We start from the raw sequence: 20,178 nt of genomic DNA, 5'->3' as shown, positions 1-20,178 counted from the left end.
TCACGAGGAATAAACAAAACCATTTAAGTCACATGATTAAACTTTATAATTCCAAATGAAGTGCAAACTGGCTTTTAAAACATATAGACCCATCATCCTACCAGGTTATATCTCTTGTACTGAAATTGTGTCGGTTCACCTATTTTGTTCCATGATATGTTCTTCCTTTGGTAGTCACTAACATAAACTGCCCTGATGCCAATGCTGCAAAAATGAAGTCAGTTAAATGATGCACCAGGTTGCGTGAAATGATCTCATGGGAATCCAATGCTGTGCAGACAGCCGACTCCTGATACTAAGCTCACTCCTCCAGCTCAGCATTTCTCAACCTCCAACTACTGACATCTTGTGCTGGGTAATCCCTTGTTCGGGGCTGTCCTATGCAGGGTAGGATGCTCGGCAGCATGCCTGGCCTCTACCCACTAGATGCCAGTAGCAGCCCTCCCAGCTGTGACAATGAAAAATGTCTCTAGACATTGCCAAATGTCCCCCAAGGAACAAAATCACCCCAGGCTGAGAACCATCACTGCAGACAAAAATATATAAATACTAGAAAAACCATTAGTGGGTCTCAAAAAAGGAGAAAAGCAAAGGAAAACACTGAAAAGCACAAGAATGATAAAAATAAATCTAGGCTGAAATATTTAAAGAGATAGATATCCAGCAACCTTCTAACATCCAGGTAAGAAGTTACCCAAGATTGTCTTTCTTCCTGAAGAAGAAGAAGAAACTTAAGAAATATTAATTTAAGTCCCGGTTTTCTTAAATGAATGTGTTGGTAAGTGTTCATGGTTCGGGTGACCAAACACTCATTATTAGCACCGATGTGCATGCTTACAGAGTGGAGGAAAATACTGTATCTTGAACTTTGAAATCAAGATTTATATCCTAACTCCATCACTTAAAACTCCACGACCTTTCAACAAGTTTTATCACCTCTTGGCATCAGTTATTAATATATATAATGGGGATAATAACACCCGTTCATGTGGGTTATTGTAAAGATTAAAAGAGAAAACACAGGTAACAAACCTAGCACAATGCCCATGACAAAGCATGTAAATAAATCTTTTCTCCCTTCCTCCTCACAGAGTTTAACAGAGAGAAGAACTGCAAATGGAAGAGACCCTGGGATGACATTTCCCTCAGTAAAGGCAGGAAGGGAGGCATAAAACAATGTGATCGGGAAACAAGAAGACTGAGGGAGAAGGAGCCCTCCCACAGAAGGGGACAGCAGCATTCTCAGAGGCAGGTAAGCTAAGAAAAACCAAGCCCCGAGCCAGTCATCTACGGGTGTATTTTACTGTTTAATGTAGCCATTTTTCTCACTTTTTAAAATCTGACAATATTTTCACTTCTTAAAAGATTTCATGGTACTTTTAAACTTATACATTACGGAGTTATTGATCATATGACATTATATTTACATATAATACACTTTCAAATGCTGATGAAAGTGCTGTGCCCAGTATCTGAGAATTTCTTAAAATATAGACTGAATTTTTTAGAGAAGTTCCAGGCTCAAAGCAAAATTGAGTGGAAAATACACAGAGTTCCCATGTGCTCCTCCCTACACATGGGCACAGCCTTCCCTCTGTCAGCATCTCACCAACTTCAAAACCTCTTCCACGGGCTTTGACAAATGCATAACGACATGTCTCCACCACTACAGATCATACAGAGTAGCTTCACTGCCCTAAGAATCCTCTGTGCTCTGCCTATACTTCCCCTAAACCCCTGGTAACCACTGATCTTTTTACCATCTCCATAGTTTTAGCTTTATCTTTGAACGTCATATGGTTGAAATCATACAGTATGCAGCCTTTTCAGACTGGCTTCTTTCACTTAGTAATATGCAGTTAAGCTTCCTCCATTTCTTCTCATAGCTTGATAGCTCATTTCTTTTTAGCTCTGAACAATATTCCACTGTGTGCATGTACTGCATTTATCTATTCACCTATTGAAGGACGTCTTGGTTATTGGGTAACAATGAATAAAACTGCTATGAGTATTTATGCGCAGGTTTTTGTGTGGACATAAGTTTTCAACTCCTTTTGGTAAATACCAAGGAGTATGATTGCTGGATCTTATGATAGGAGAACGTTTAGTTTTGTAAGAAACTGCCAAACCGTCTTTTTGCATTCTCACCAACAATGAATGAGAGTTCCTATTGCTCCACTTCTACGCCAGCATTTGGTGTTGTCAAGTGTTATGGATTTTAGCCATTCTCATAGGCATATAGTAGTTTCTTGTTCTCATTTGCAATTCTCTAATGATATATGATATATCGGGCATCTTTTCATATACTTATTTGCCATCTTTATATATTCTCTGGTGAAGCATCTATTAAGATCTTTGGACCACTATTTAATGGAGTTATTCATTTTCTTACTGATGAATTTTATGAGTTCTTTGCATATTTTGGGCAACTGGCCTTGATCAGATGTGTCTTTTGCAAGTATTTTCTCCCAGTCTCTAACTTGTCCTCTCTTTCCATTGATACTTTCCCTTTTCCACTTACTTTCTCACCTCTCTATTCCACTCCAAATTTGTTTCCTAAATTAATGAAAAATATCACTTCAAGAAACTACCAGATATATTTGCTTATTTGGGGTTTGAGAGCATAACTGAAAAATGAATCCCATCTTCCTCTCTGGCCCTGTTACAGGAGAGAGAAGGAAAGATTGCAAACAACAGCTATTTTGCAGCAGTTATAAGATAAACAAGCTCATACCTCAGAAGAGCCTTCAGAAGAGAAGGAGAACCAGATGGAGACAAAAAAATGAACCCAATCTTAGGTCATTAGTCTTGATAATGAGTCACCAGCCATTAATTGTCTCACCTATAAAATGGTATGTGTGTTGTGTCTGTGTATGAGAGCACATGTGTTCAGAAAGGATGTAAAATGTGCATGTTTAGCACTACCTACAAATACGGGTATTCATATAGAAAGAGATGCACTGACAGATTAAATATTTAAAATATACATTCCTTTTTATAAGCCTTTTATTGTGTAAGTATACTAGGAGCTTTAACAACTAGAAATGGCCCAGGTCTCTGTCCTCCTCCGACAGGTCCTTGTTAGACCCTGCACTCTGGAACCACAGTGACGATGAGTATCCTGCACACAACTCCTTCAGCTCTCTGGCTGACTTCCTGCTCTGATCCCCAACTAGCATTCACCAAGTGATGATCTTAATACTATATACAAAAATGTTAAGTACTAAATTTTTTCTGCCCAGAAGAAGAAATACAAGGGTACACCGAGCAGGTCATAAATATTACTTTCAAAGATTTAAAGCAAAAAATAAATAAATAAAAAGCCAAACAACAAGATCCCTCTGGGCAATTTATAACAAATTCTGAGCTTATTTTTCTTCCAGAAAAATAATCTTTTAGAAGTTGTTTAGCTTCACAACAAATCTAAAAGTCTCTGCCTAAGGAAGTAACACATGACATGAACTATCAAGTTAAAATTCGAGGCAAGTACTTTTTCAAAACGTACATAACTGTGAGTGGTTTCATGTTTTTAAACTGTAAAATCTAATTCCCCCTGAAAAAGGAGCTGTTATCTACAAGATGTGCTAACCTTAGCCTACCTTGAAATCTCTGTAATTTCCAAGGACTGAGACATTATAAAATCGGGCTAATTATAATCAGCTATACTTGGCAATGGTCACTGAAGGTATACTACATCACACAACCCCATGGAATAAGGAAAGGCACTAGGAAAGGTATTTTTTCACTTAGATATGGGTGTGAAAAGGTATGTGAGTACAGTGATTAGGTTGGAGCTCTGGAAACAGAAAGACTTGTATTCAAGTTTGGAGTGTGCTACTGACTGACTGTAAAACAAACCATGGGCAAGTTATTCTACCTTCATGTACTTTAGTTTTTTTCATCTGGAAAATGACAATACTACCAATTAACTCATAGGGTTGCTCTGATAATTAAAAAAGATTTAAGGTTATATATGTAAAATATTTAGCACAGTGCCTGGCCCCAATAGTTTTCAATACTATGGCAGAACCCAATATTACTACTGATAATTCATTTATGCAACGAAATACTAATTAAAATAACCACAACCAAAACAGCTCTGGTCTGAGGGTCAACGAGGAGGCTGTGTCTTGTTAAGTCTCATTTACAAGCCTCCTAAGAATAGCACCAGAGTTTCAGTCATTCAGGTACTCCATGAATAATAATGATCAGGTCCTTTTCCCTAAGTTTCCTTCCACTCCCCTCATTAGGACTACTCAGAACCACTAAAACAAGGTTTAGTCACAATCATGTCCCACATCCCTTCACTTAAGGGGTCTATAGGAAAGATTATCATTGACACAGAAAATGTCAGGCACTGGGACGTGGTGCTTGTGGCCTCCCCTTTGCTCCCCATCTCCCTGGGCTGGATGGAGGGCACGCTGCTGGACCGGGCAGCATGCTGGAATGCTGCCAGGCCCAGCAGGCTGATATCTGCTGTCCAGCCCCATTTGGTGCTGGGCCGCCTCCTGTCATCCGGCTGCGCTGCTCGTATGATCCTGATTGGGTAATTTTTGAATCCCACCGTTGCTGATTGGATGTTAAAGCTTATTGCTGATTGGATGTTAAAGCTTGATGCTGACTGGATGTTAAAGCTTGTAGTTGATTGGACACTTTTGGAGTCCTACCAAGGGTATAAAAGCAGGAGGAGAACAAGGAATTGGGGGGCAAAAGATCAGAAGATGGGAAGAGAGCTGTACCACTAGCTGTGCTGAGCCTGCTGTGGAGGAATCAAGACTGTTCTCCAACTCTTCCTGTGCCGCTTGGTTCTTTCCCAGGTCAAGAGCTGTAACACTAGCTGTACACTTGCCGCAACATCATTAGTCAATATTTTTCATAATAGTGATTGCCACTCAAGTGTGAAAGCCATGATTCTAAATGTTTTTTCCACACAACACACAGCGATATACATTCCCATCTCTGTTAGTGGTTTCACTATTACTACAATTGAGTTGAGGCCTCAATCTACAAATACTGACTGACAACTACATACCAGTTACATACCAGGGATGCATTGATTTGGGAGATCCATGTGCTCTCTACCCTTTGGAGAGTTGAATGCCAAGCACAGTGTTCTACACCCTTTCAGCCCTTCCCTGTCACCCATTTCACATCATGATGTACTAATCTTCTGTGTGTGCGTGTCTGTACACAGACAGACACATATATGACTGAAAGTTTCATTAAACAACATCCTTACTGAAACAAGCCAGACACAGAAAGAGAAATAATACCACAAGTTCTCACTCATATGTGGAAGATAAAAAAAGTTGATCTCACAACGTAGAGAGTAGAACAAGGGTTACTAGGTGCTGAGGGGTGGAGGTGGACAGGGAGAGGTCACATAACAGACACAAAATTATAGCTAGATAGAAAGAATAAGTTCTAGTGTTCTAACAGCACTGTAAGGTGACTATAGTCAATAATTGATTGTATATTTACAAATAGCTAGAAGAGAGTATTTTGAATGTTCCCAACACAAAGGAATGATAAATTGTTTGAGGTGATGGATATGCTCATTACTCTGCTTTGATCATTACACATTGTATACGTGTATTGAAATATCACACTGTACCACAGAAATATGTAAATTATGTGTCAATTAAAAATAATTTAATATGCTGAAATAAAATAAAGTCACTGGAAAAAAGTCACTGGAAAAAAAAAAAAAAGCAATACTCTTACACTCTGTTTTCTTTTCTAATCCAGCTGGTATTTTACTGCTGGTTGTGATCCACCAAATTAACTTTTGACACACATGGGTCACAATCCACCACTGTAAACACTTTGGTCCAGCATGCCATGCCACGCCTTTTCTTTTCTCTGCCCTTGGCCTTTTGAGCACAGGTACGATAAAGTCCTCAACTAACCAGTTCACCATGAACACTCAATGGAAGTACAAGTATACTCAACAAAATATCTTCCCCTGGAAAAAAATAACATGAACATTCTACAGTTTTTCTCATGCTAAGATTTTCTATTAGATGTCTGCTTGTTCTGATGGAATACAACCAAAAATAATAAAACCTTATGGAATTCTGATGATTCTCTTGTTAATTCTGGGAGGAAGAGAATGGTCAAACTTCGTGCCAAATTGCCTACAAACCAGGATATGTCAGGCAATGCAGTCAGTACCTTTCATTCCTGCTAGTTCTGGAGTAGCCTAAGTTGTCAGAGGAGGAACACTTGCAGAGATCATAACTCTGCAATAAAGTCTCATTAACTGCTGACCTTATTTATTTGGAATTTGGCGTAAAAGCTTTAAACAATCTTTACCCACGTTTACTTTTGCCAATCTAAAAAGAAAGAGATAAACAAATCAAGAACAGAAAGATGACTATGCAAAAATATTTACCTTATTTAAGAGAAAAAACTCATTTAGCATTGTGGAGCTCACAGCACAATCATACCAATGTAATAAATTCTTATTACAAATCACTTTTATCTATCTGTTAAGGCAGGCCTGGCAGGATTTCTATTTGGCAAAACAATTAAACTTGTTCCAAATGCTCTCTGTACTTTAATGGCGCTGCATTTATTTAAAAATAGGCTGTGATTCAGAACAGCATATGCAAAATTTTAATGAGTGCCTGAATTATTCTGTTAGTAAAGTTGTATAGAATTAAACACCTTAATCCTCACATACTGGTTTCACAGGCACAAACCTCAAATTTTTCTATATAAAAGCAGACTGGTCTAGGATTCTGACTCCCAAGAGTTGGAAAACAGTTTGATTTTCTTCCATGAGAAATAAGTTTATGGTATATAGAAGACATACTAAGCATTGCTTTCTCTTAATCATGACCCCCATAAGATAATCCTACAGTCACCTATTTAAATGTCCATTATATTGAACCTTAAATTCTTAGTTCTTTCTGTCTCTAATGATTATTCAACTTTCTAATAATTTCAAATACTCTATGGATTTTTTTAAAAGTCTATAATGCCTGAGTTTATATCATGAAATATGTACTTCCCTAAAATGCCCTGTATAAATGAAAATATCTCTACTACTTTTCCCCAAAATATATTCTATGTAGAATATGATTAAAAAGTGGAATAGAATGGGAGTGAGAGGGAAGTGAGAAGGTGGGAAAGGGAGGAGGAAGGGGAAAGAGAGGACAATCACTAAATGGTCTTTTACCCAACTTTATATGTAGCCAGGCACAGGACAATGAGGTTATGATCATCAATTAACTTATCTATGTTAATTGGCTGCAAAGATGACAGAAATGTGAAATTGGTGCACCCATAAAAGTGTAGCTCTGTGGATGCCAAGAGGGACATTACCCAGAGTGACCACTGATGGTGGTCACTGCTTTTCCATAGTGGTCATCATCCACTGCCTTCAGAACACACTGTATTCTCAGTAAGTCATGACATTTCCATGTCAGACGGGGAGATGTGTGTTTCCCAAACTCAGTGTGACCATTAAAACAACCAGTGGAACTTGTTCAATACATGGCTTCCCAGTCCCATCCTTAGAACTACTGAGCCAGAATTTCTACAGAAGAATCTGAACTGTCAAACTGATGGCAAATTCAGGCTGTTGGCTCTCCGCCTTTCTGCCAGGCAGCTTCCTACCAGCACTTCAACCAAGGGAGCCAGACAACCACTCACACACAGCTGCTCTGATAAAGGATAATGACTTAAAAAATAAAATCTGGACAGATCTACTGGAGGCTAATTGAGAAACACAGGACTAACTTCCAATAGGGTAAAGAAAGGGGCAGACTGTGGTAACAGTAGCCAGAGAAATGTTTGTCTAGGATCAAATATTTAGCCATTGTGCGTTTTAAAAACTAGAAAGTGAAATATAACACAAACCCATGGCAGTCTGGGGATTATATATATATTCCAAACTTTCACATCACCATGGGATTTAGAATTTAATAATCATCCAAAACATGCTAGTGGTCCCTAAATACATTCATATTCTTTAGTCTCTTTAATAACAATAGTCTGGAATGAAGAAGGGTTAAAGTAAAGACTGACAATTCTCTCCTCTGCAATAGGCTCAGGAGCAGGGAGGAATTGCTACATCAGATGAAAGAGCAAATAATTACCTTCTAAAATTCCTCCTGCCATTTTGATTTTACTTTTATTAAGTACAAATTATACTCAAACTTCGTCTCTGAATTGGACCGTTTTAAAAATAAGTATATACATACCAGGGATGTTAGCCAAGAACTAAGTCAGCAGCTGTGGGTTTAATAAGAACAACGCAAGTAAATTCTGAATAGTAAATTCCTCTGAGGCAAACTTTTGATTCTCTCTTCCTTGTTCTCTTCTGGTGCATTCTACTCATCATACAATACTATGTACGTTCATAGCACTTCATAAATAATAAAAAATAAAATGAGGTCTATAGACTCAGGCCTGGAGGAATCAATTCTTAGGCACAAGTCCAAAGCTTAACTTTAACCATGTAGAAACTATGCCAAATGTCCTCAAATGTATTGTTGAAATATTCTTATTTCCAAAGCAAAATGAATAACCAAAACGTGCAATATAGTTGGGCATTCTGAATGGATTAAATGTGTCAATGATGGGACACCAATCTAAAAACATCAATCTATTCACTTCCTTATTTCCTAAAATCTCTAAAATTTTAACCAGATTTTGAGTAACAAATTAATCAATTCTCAGTTTCTCATGATAAATAGGAGAAAAACTATAGCATGGATACTGCAGGAGAATAAGTCATCCAAAATTATCTGGAATTGTTTTAATATTCGTGTTTCCTTGGGGGATTTCTTTGGAGACTGATTAAATTACATTTTTATTAGGATAATAATAATGAATCTCGTTTCATTCTTTACGTAAAACTACCTTTCCAAAGAGAAAGAGGATCCAGTTTATGTTAAAGTTCCAATTTACCCAAGTAGTAGGCCAGGGATTTTTAAATGGCTGCAAATAAATAGGTAGATAACCTTCACTGGAAACAACTTCTTCTGCATAATAAGTATAAAACATACCACCAAAATTACTGATGATTAATGAGTATGTTCTATGTCACTTGGCAAATGTGAGGTTTATACAGATACAGAATTACACTTGGAAATTGACCATGTCTTCTTATGATTGTTTGCACCTAAGTTCCCAATTCCTTGCTATTATGATCACAAATATTAAGGTAACAGGACTGGAATTTTTGTAGGAATTCCAGCCAATCAAAGTCCAGCTAACAACACTCACAAAAATAACTTTAAAATAATTTATAGCCCATGTGATGAGTAACTAATACACCAAGATTAAAAGAAGGCAATTTGGACTGAAATAAGAGAGACGATTAAGAAAGGATATATAGTATTATCATTTAGCAATAAAAGTCATAGAAAAAAAGGGCAGCAAATACAAAACTGAGCAGCAAAAACCAAAAAGCTAGACCATGACAAATAATGCTCAGCTTCCAATTATTTTGAATTGTTTGATGGTATTCATCATTACTTTCTGATGACTACATGCATCTGCAATCAGTGAAATATACACAACAAAGTTTGTTGAGACTAAGGTCACATTTTAAAAAGAAAAAACTACCCATAAAAAATATATGATGGCAGGCCACATTTGAAAATACTATGTAATGTTGGAAAAACACTAAGGGGGTCTATGCTTCCATTTCCAACCATGCATGCATTGAGTAGTATCCTGTAGGATAAGACAGAAAAGCCCAGGCAAAGGGAAAACTCAGCCTGAAGGAGGAATCTAGTGGGTCTTTGCTGTCTGATAGATGAAGAGAAGAAAGCTCTCAAGAAATATAAGGTTCAAACCACATTGGGGGGTGGGGAAGCAGCTTTTAATCTGTGTGGTACATAAAAAAAGAACTCTAAAGTGCAAACAACGTGAATTTGTGCATTGACAACACGTTCTTACACATGGAGAGTAAACTATGACTCATGGATATTGACCAAATGGGCATCCTAGAAATTATAGGTTGCTATGATATCTTATAACAACATTTCTACTATATTATTCATACTTAAAAATATTTTTCTGTTGTTGGGTAAAAAAATTGTATACTGTTTTTAATTATGATAATCTTCTTGAAATACTGCCATTTGAAAAATATTTTGGGACAAAACGGATAAGAATAAAGCTTGGCTTTTTTTCCTCCAGAAAACTTGCAGTAATTCTTTAACCTCACTTATCAAAACCACCAATTTATCTCCCTCCCACAATTTACCTTTCTTGGATTTGGCTCCGATCTTCAATTTTGATGGCCAAGCAATCTGCGTATTTGTTTCCTCCATGATCTGTAACAAAAATTGAGAAAAATATTGACTCAATTAAGAACTTGTATTTACAGATAAGGTTTTTCATACACAAAGAAGCTTATTTTCAAGTTTCTAGCTTGGTGTTGATATAAAATGATCTCATTGTAAAACAATGCAAAAAAAAAAAAAAGAACCTGGGGGGGGGGAAAAAAGAGATGTTTTTAAAACCCTTTAATGTATCAGAATTATTCAAGTATATTTTGTTACTCCCAGTGTTCCTCTCCACAATGCTGTAGAATCTTAACATAGAGACGAGAGACCAAAAAGTACACGAACAAGTAATTAACCCAACTTGATGCCAGAACCGTCAGAGATGCTTGCGCTGAATAAAATTCCCCAAGACAATCGCCAATGGATTGCAACACACCAAACTTGAATCTTGTAATATAAAACTGCATGAGTTAGGCCATACTAAATGAAGAGGGTATTTTTCCCCCCCCTGGGGAAAAAAAAATAACTTGTTTTGGGCACATTTGTATTTCATTAGAACTGATGAGAAGCCTCTAAACACGACATCATGTCGTTAAGGCTGCATTCCCCGTCACCCTCTGAGCAGTCCGGAATGGCATTTTTGCCCCAGTTCCTCCCCATTTCACATGCAGCTAACACCGGCCAGGAGATCTTGAGACCCAAATGAGCCAAAGCACAAGACCAAGTGAGGGAAGTAAGGATTGCAATGGAATTGGGCACTAAAGAAGAAAAAAGTACTCCAAAATGTGCAACCTTTGTTCACTGTTGATTTTATCATGTGAATTACACTAGATCAGGCGTCCTCAAACTACGGCCCGTGGGCCACGTGCGGGCGTTTTTGCCCGTTTGTTTTTTTACTTCAAAATAAGATATGTGCAGTGCGCATAGGAATTTGTTTATAGTTTTTTAAAACTATAGTCCGGCCCTCCAACAGTCTGAGGGACAGTGGACTGGCCCCCTGTTTAAAAAGTTTGAGGACCCCTGCACTAGATTAATGTTTACTACTGTAACATGAATATAGAATTAACCAAACTAACAGAGCAAACAACTTAATAGGCAAATAACAGCAACAGCCATTCATTCATTTAGTCACTTGAATTAGAGTATAATATTTATCTTTAATATGAATTTAGAGTTAACTAAATAAATGAATGGTGAAGACAATTAAACACATTAACAGTGCAATTAATGATAAGTGCCTTTTCTCCTCAGTATGGGCTGGGTACTGGGCACAAGGACAAATGGTTCACATGCATCATACTTCATCGAACCCCCTTTGTCACAGCATAAAAGGGCTCTCACCAGATGTTTCAGACTAGCAGCCCATAGATGCACTCTGTCTATTCATTGTCAGGAGTTTTCAAGCTTGGGCCAACATTTTTAAATCTGGGAATTTCACATAAAAATTCAGATTTCTGTTTCTCTGGAAAACTTGGCAGATTTAGCACATGGAAGCCACATTCCCACATGGCAATATTTGGCTTGTGCCAAGGTGCAGCTGCCACCTTGAGTCAGGGCCAGCAGGCTCTGGACTGTACCCAGTCCCTACTGTGTCTTTTGATTGTGAGGTCAAAGGGCACTTGCCATCATCATCGTGTCTGTGCCGCTCACTTTCCACTTTCTGTGACATTTGACATTCTACTTAGAGAAATATTCTCTACAGCCGTGTCTCTATAAGAAATTAAGCAACAAAATTAATGCCACACTGTCTTCACTAAGTCAAGGTATTGGTCTGGCCCTGAAGGCAGGTGAGCTTGTGACCTCAACCCTACAGGATCCGGCCCCAGTCTCCTTTCCTCTCATGCCTGTCCTTGTTAACACATTTAATTGTTCGCACCATTAGTCTAGTTAGTTAATTCCAAACCCATATTAAAAAATAAAATACTATTAAATACTATCCCCTCCTCAAATCCCTCTGCACCAGCCACCATGCTGGCCACCCCGGAGAAGCAAAAACACACCGGAGAAGCATTCCCCTTCGGGGCCCTTGCATTCACTGCTCTCTCTTCCCCAGACCTTCCCATCCCGGCTCCTCAGGCCTAGACTTTAGCCACCTCCTTGTCCAAGTCACTGTCCTTTTCCACGCTCACGCCACGCCAGTCACAATTATTCTTCCCACCTCACTGCCTTTATTGTCCTCCTAACCCTTATCACAATCATAAATCCTCTTCTTTTTTGTGTTTACTTGTTTATAGTCTGTCTCCAGAAAACAACCAGCTCTCTGCCCTGCACACAGCCAGCCCTGGATATAACAAGATCCAGAATTTTCCTCTAAGTTAGTTAAGACTTCTAAAGAGATAAAATAGAAAAGTAAGATCTTACTATAATGCTGTTGGGTAGAGAGGGAGTAAAGAAATAATCTGCATGCTTTTCTTTTTCTGAATTGAATAATTTGGCCATTGGATCCAGTAAATGATGTCAATTGCCACAGTATGATACTAGAATAGCAAAGCATCCCAGTTAATATACGGGTAGAAGAAACAGCTTTCTTTTTATTTTTTCCTCTTAATAGGGAGATTTTATTTATTTAGAAATAGCTTTCTGAAATCTCAATCATTAGCAGAATTTCCCAGAGATCACCCTGCATATGATCTTCCTTTATTAAACACCAACAGGTGCTCCACGATAGGAAATAACAAAGACAATATCCTAAGAATAGTGGGTAACAGCCATCACGCAGGAATGCTCACTTTACACCTACTCCCTCCAACCCCCATCACCACCCCACTTCTCTACTGTGCAGAGACATGGTGGCTCACAAGGACTCACTCTAAACCAACCCACAGCGACACTATAATTAGAATGGAGGTGACCTAGTATCTCTAATGAAACCAGAGTTCTATCTACTACACCACACAATCTCTAAAAGTTCTGAGTCCCAGGAAATGCCAAACCTTTTAGAAAAAACTAATTACTAGAGATTAGAATTTAGCATCTGAAGCTGACCTTTCCTATATAACTAGAAGTGACTTCCTTGAACACCATTTGTGGCCAGCCAACGCCAGCCGCCCAGGTCATTCACGGGGCTGCCAGCCCCATACAGAGCTCTGAACGGATGCCTTTGCAGACATGCTTTATTTGTTCATCACTGTGTGTAAGCTGGCCATTGAGAGCCGGTACACTGGAGTTAAGTACCAGCTCTGCCCTTTCTAGCTGTGATGTGTTGGACAAATACCTAAGCTTCTATTAATCTCACTTTCCTCCTCTGTAAAATTAATTATACCTACTCCTGAAGTTGTTGTGAGGACTTAATGAGAAAACATGTGGGAAAACCCAAGCACAGAGCATGGCACATAATATTAGCCCTCGTATTTACTACAATATTGATTACTTTCAGTCAAGCAGGCATTGTCCTTAGATACTAGGGATACAAGAGCAAACAAGATGGCGCCTACCCTCCAGGAGCTCAGGGCCTAACAAGGGAGAAGGCGAATAACCCAGGTTAATCACCACCATGGAACTGCGTGCCAATTTCCAGAGTTTCAGGGCAATATGAGATCATACAGAGGGGATCCTCATCTGGTCGTGGGTAGTCAAGGAAAGTTAGCTCGAGGAAATGCTTATAAATGACCTAAGGGAAGAGAACAAGTTGACTAGCCAGAGAAAAGGTGAAGAAAGCATCCAGGCAGAAGAGGAGGGCACGTGGAAAGGTCTAGAAGGAAGAAAGGGAGCAGGTACCCTAGAGGGCCTGAGGGTGATTCAGCACAGCTGAAGGCCTTCAAGGTTTGCCTCACCCATCCAGGGCAGGGAATGCATTTCATATCACCTCCACTGCCCTAGGGCTATGCATACGAACATGCTCCAGACAGACTTGAAGACAGGATACAAACTGAAGCCAGCGGTCCCCAACCTTTTTGGCACCAGCTTCAGGGAAGAGAATTTTTCCAAGGGGTGGAGATTGGGGGACCGTTGGATTGGGGGTGGGAGGGAGGTGGAGGCAGAACTCAGGCAGTGATTGCAGCTCACCTCCTGCTATGTGTGTGTCCTGCGGGTAGAGTGCACCTCCCAGGGTTCCGAAGTTTCATGGAAGGCAATTTTCCCACAGACGCGGGTCAGGTGGCAGAGCTCTGGGCTCAATCTCTAACAAGCCACATACCAACAGACCAGTACCGGTACGTGGCCCGTGGGTGGGGACCACAGGAAACCAAGTACTTGCGCTTGGCTGCCACTCACTACAAATACACTCTGGCTAGCAGAATGGTTACACATGATAAGGGGCCATACTTATTTCACTTCCTGGGAAGTTGACATTTCCCTCAGGAAGTTATCACTGAACCTTTCACAACCATCATCTACAATGACGCCACATTGGTTGCTATGGTTTTGACACCGCACACTATTAATGTGCTTTGGCAGCAGGGTGAGGCATTCCCTGACCAGGAGGGGGAAGCAAAGTTCTCCACAGGGGGTGGTGTGGATGGAGGTTGGCCCATGAACCCCAGGACTAGAGCTAGACTACTGTAGCCGGGGGCTGACGAGCATGCCCCAGGAAGGCATAAGGGGGGGGGGAGGGCCAAGGGGTAGAAAGGTAGGAGTTAGGGCAGTAAGCAAGGCAGAGGTTCTGTATCACAAGCTATGCGAAAGGTGTCCTCAATGTTCATCAAGACAGGTAAATAGGGGAACTGGAAAAGGTGAGTTCAGGAAGATATTGCTGAAATCAAAGAAGCTGCAAAAAAACTCTGAGAAGAAAAATGATGATCTTCTGTTTCAGAAAAACAAAACAAACGAAAAAAACAAATTCTAAAAGGAGTTCCAGCTAATTGTTCTTGGTTTTTTAAGAAATTCTTATCGTTCTTGTTCACACCTTCACAAAACCAAAGCTCAAAGAGTAAACTATTGATTTTGAATCATTTTCTATACACATTAAAGTGACATTTTAAAAAATAACATGAAACTAGGGACACATTTTATGGATCCTACAATAGATGGAGACATTGATACCTTTTCAAGAAGATATCATACATTTCTCACAATCCTACTAATTCCCCAAAAACCTGACAAGAAAATCATTTCTCAGAATCCCATGACATGCCTTAATTCTTAAGTCAGTCAATATGTTACACAAAATATTTAGTTTGCCTTCAAGGAATAATTCCATTAAGTGGCTAATTCTGACTACCTCCCCTGCCCCAAATAAGACATTGATACCCCTTCATGTTTGAAATTGTACCTGAAAGTTTGGAAAACATGTTTAAAATGATTAGCACTTCCTTATGGAAATAAAACTATAAATATCATGGTATCAGTTGAACTAAGGAATGCCAAAAAAGCCACAAAACCACAAAACCTTTCAGAAGAAGATGACCATCTTCTGAGAAAAAAAAAATTCCTAAAGTGAATTCCAGCTTTTAAAAAAGTCTTATTATCTCTGTTTCTACCTTCATGAATCCAAAACAAAGCTCTAAGAATGACTAATTTTGAATCATTTTCTATAAATATTAAATCACACCTTAGGAATTTTAAAGATTGTTGTTCTAATTCATAATTCTGGATGATGTTTCAAGTCAGTCAGTTGCAACTTCTGGACATCCCATTGACAAAAGAATCTCTTCTCAATTCTACCAATCTCTGCTAGGATTTTTAAGCTGTTATAATAGACAGCAATTCTATATGTCATAGGAAAAGGGGAGATTTTAGAGTCGTCCATATAAAAATATAACCATCTGAATAAATAACTCTTTTAAATTTCTATTGTTAGACTTACTATGCTCATTACTTACAGGGGATTAATAACTGAAATGTAACCGCATTCTAATGCTAATATATTTGATGAATAATATTTATAGGAACAAAAGGATTTGCACTAAGTAATCAATTTTAAAATATATGAAGCAGTTAAAATTAAGATTATTGATATAAATAAGAATATATATGTTAATAGTTCATCTATTAAAGTTATTTTTTAATCATGAAAAACCTGATGAAGATAGCATGCTATGGATATGTAACAGCTTTGGAAGCTAAACAGTCATCTTAACTTTCTACTCATATTTAAATTTCATAAACAGGGAGTGATGTTTCCTGATTCAACACTAATACCACTACTTTTTCCATTTTAAGAGGTACCTAAAAAACATGAAACTGTATGTTCCTGTTTTGGTTTTAGTTTCTGTGCGGCAAGGAGCAGGGGCAGAGAAGGGAAGGGAGAATAATGTTTACAAAAGTTTGAATTTGAAAATGTTTTTTAATTGGAAGAAAGTCTGCCAGCTACTGAAAAAAAATTTAGACATATACACTAAATCATTTAAATAAGTTCACTGTCCTAAAAATAAATGGCTAAAGGGAGAATAAACAGTAAAACGTAATCAAATTCTACAAGCGGTTTCAACCACGATAAAAAATAATTTCTATTCATATTCTTCAATGCTCAAGTCATAACAGATTTATTTCATCTCCAACAAATTCCAGATTAGTGTACCATGTGGAAAGAGAACATATCTACCCATATTCACTAAACTACACATTTTGCAGGTTTGCAGCAATTACAGGATAATATCTTACAGATGAAGGAAACCTTCCCCAAACCAGCAACATTCTACTAACATGCTTATTTCACCAAATTCTTCAATCCAGACGTAAAGTTAAAAATCCACAGGTAAGTTAATCAGCATCTCAGATCAACCCAAGACAATATTTATACTGACTTGACTTACTTATTCTTGGACCTGGAAAATAACGCTGAACTCTCTAACTGAACATTTAAAGTCATCATTTAAAATGGCTACCAGCTGGGAGCCATCTGCAGCCCATTTCTAATTCATTTGTGCTCTATTTCCCTTATATCAACAGAGAACTAAGGTCTATCCTCATGGAGGAGTCTGGTTAAAGTTACTTCAGGTACTAATAATGGATTGAGAGTCAATGTGCTGCATTTCACCACGAAGGGAGCTAAGTGAGAAAAGAGCCAACTATGTGGAGCTGGGAAAGAAGTGAACTTCTCACACGAGGGGGCGTTGAAAAGCTGAGGATGTTTGTTTTGCTGAGACGTTCAGGGTTCTGTTATATTTCATTGTAATCCAAGAAGGGCCTCCCAATGATTCAGTTGTTCATCATCATGACAGCAATTGCTCGCATTCACCCAACACTCATACACGTTTCTGATTTATTCCTTCCAATAATCTTGTCAATCAGATCCATGAAACCTATCATATAATTGAGGAAATTAGGATTCAAAGGGGCTAAGTGGCAGAGAGAGATGTGCAAAGTCCAGCTAGAATCTAGGTCACATGACTCCTTCTTGGCAGTGGGGGACTCTTTCTACCTCACCTAGCTGATGAGGGAAGTGGCAGACACCCCACCCTTACAGGAAGGCCACCCAGAAAGCTCCAACTCCCAGAACTAACGCTGAAGTAGTACAGCAGCAGCAGAGTGGCTGCCCCGCAACACTTCCTGCCTTAATAATGTGGAAATGGCCAGAATGGCTCTCAAACTAAGGAAGTATCCCACCTCTGCTCCCAAACATTTAGAAAATGTGGGAAGCATTTCGGTTGTCACAGTGCCTAGGGGTCTACAAGGGCATAAAGTGGCCGGAATTACGGTTACTGAATTTATTCACAATGTTCATACAAACAGTCCTCGCTTTACAAAGTTCCAATGTGCATGAATTTTAGTAACTACAGCTTGGTCAGAAAATGTCAATCGCTCAACAACACCAGTTTACATTTCATTACCACCATGGTTTACAAACCAAGAGTTGTTGCATCAGATACAAATCTCACTGCCAGCTCTTCAGTCCATTAACCACGATGTAAATAACAGGTGCTCATGGGGACCAGCGCCCAGATGATCCATGCTACTCTTCTGAAGTCTTTTGGTGGCTGCTCACTGCACATCTGTCCATCAGTTCTGCACAGGCAGCAAAGCAAGTGGCTGTGACAACTCCCTGATTCCCAGTTATACAACCAAGTGGCATTTTACAAAAACAGGCAAATCGAAAGGAGACACTGGCCGACAAAGGTGAAAGTGCACCAAAGACACAAAAAGTGACAACGCTGAAAATGAAGTTCAAATCAGAAGCCAATGAGAACAGAAGAAATAGCTTAGTATGGGAATGTTAACACTGCCGGTAGTTCAAGAGACTCTGGATGTGCAGCCGGAGAAACTCAGTGAAGACCCGTTTATTGACATGAACAAGGGAAGCAATTTTGACAAAAAGATGGATATGCCATAGGAAGTGATGCCGGCAGACATCTTCACATTAAAGACACTCTGGGAGACAATTCACAACTTTGAAAGCACACAGGATGAAAAGCTGGAAGCAGACCCAGACTCCTGACTATGAGAACTCACCAAGGCACAGAAAAGATGTTTGCTCCTTGTTGTAAATTATACAACAAAAAGAAAGCCAGCACTGCTCAAGCTATTCTTGACAAGTTGTTTTTACAAAGAAATAAAACATGTTAATTCTCAATGTTTCTAACATGTAAATACAGTGTGCTGAATAAATATTAGTTTTACCTTGTTTTCCATTTTCCTATACATTTATGACTGACTGTAAGAGAATTTTTTAATATTTTGACACAAATTCTCAAAGGATGAAGATCATTAAATTTTCCCATTGAATATTAAGAGTGTTTTGCACAGTTTCAGCTTTCATGGTAACTTTGATGTCCTCAGAGGGTCATACAAAGTGAGGACTACCTTTCATGCTTCGCTGGGAATTACTGACAAGAATTTCAAACTGGGCCACACCAGAGGCAGCCTTCGCTAATTAATTTAAAAGTTCAGAGAACCCCTAATTTATCAGTTAAAAACCTACTTTAAATGTACCCTCCACAATGAAAACTTTTCTACTCTCCCAGTCGGAAGTTACCTGTCAGGGCCAGGCACAGTGGCTCACGCCTGTAATCCTAGCACTCTGGGAGGCAGAGGTGAGATGACTACTTGAGGCCAGGAGTTTGAGACTAGCCTGAGAAACATAACTAAACCTTACCTCTACAAAAAACAAAATAAAAAATAAATTAGCCAGGCATGGTGGCATACGCCTGTAATCACAACTACTCAGGAGGCTGAGGCAGGAGGATCACGTGAGCCCAGGAGTTTGAGGTTGCTGTGAGCTACGATGACGCCACTGCCAGCCCAGGGAACTGAGTGAAGACTTTGTCTCAAAAACAAACAAAAGGCCGGGCGCTGTGGCTCACGCCTGTAATCCTAGCTCTTGGGAGGCCGAGGCGGGCGGATTGCTCAAGGTCAGGAGTTCGAAACCAGCCTGAGCAAGAGCGAGACTCCGTCTCTACTATAAATAGAAAGAAATTAATTGGCCAACTGATATATATATAAAAAAATTAGCCGGGCATGGTGGCACATGCCTGTAGTCCCAGCTACATGGGAGGCTGAGGCAGGAGGATTGCTTGAGCCCAGGAGTTTGAGGTTGCTGTGAGCCAGGCTGACGCCACGGCACTCACTCTAGCCTGGATAACAAAGCGAGACTCTGTCTCAAAAAAAAAAAAAAAAAAAAAGAAATCCCCCGTTTCCGTTTCTCTCTCCTCCCCATACTCAACATTATCATGCTTATTTCTTTACATCAATCTCAACAATGAGTTGGGCTTCTGGCAGCCAACAACTGTATTTCATTCATTTTTAATTCTTAGGAATCTAGCACACAGAATCTCAGTATCATTAATTACATGACCACTAACAGCAATGAAGGAGAGAGCGTGAAGGTTGCAGGAGAGGCAACTACTGGGTAAGACTTTCCAGTTGCAGTAGCACGTGGTCTGTCACAGGGTACAGCCAACGTGGAGCTCAGAGAGCCCCATCCCCGCAGGCTCCTTTAGCTCATTCAACAAGTAGTATCTCCGAGGTGTCTGCTTAGCAGAATAAATGAACTGAGTGAATAGTCATTAAAGGAAAGTAAGTTCTATTTTACTGATGGCACTAATTCTCCCAGGGG

General features: G+C 39.3%; 1 protein-coding gene across 4 annotated transcripts in view; it reads right to left on the bottom strand.

The window, feature by feature from the left end:
* BICC1 (BicC family RNA binding protein 1) overlaps positions 1-20,178 on the bottom strand; it is a 261,401-nt gene that overhangs the window by 108,407 nt on the left and 132,816 nt on the right. For all 4 annotated transcript variants that reach the window (XM_012762828.2, XM_012762829.2, XM_012762830.2 and 1 more), the window contains one exon: positions 10,226-10,295. In XM_012762828.2, coding sequence (XP_012618282.1) covers positions 10,226-10,295 — 70 coding nt within the window. The remainder of the gene's footprint in view (positions 1-10,225; positions 10,296-20,178) is intronic.

The sequence above is a fragment of the Microcebus murinus genome, chromosome 14 (assembly GCF_040939455.1).
Source record: "Microcebus murinus isolate Inina chromosome 14, M.murinus_Inina_mat1.0, whole genome shotgun sequence".
NCBI lineage: Eukaryota > Metazoa > Chordata > Mammalia > Primates > Cheirogaleidae > Microcebus > Microcebus murinus.
The sequence above is the reverse complement of the archived record's forward strand: the minus strand, read 5'-3'. Positions and strand labels throughout refer to the sequence as shown.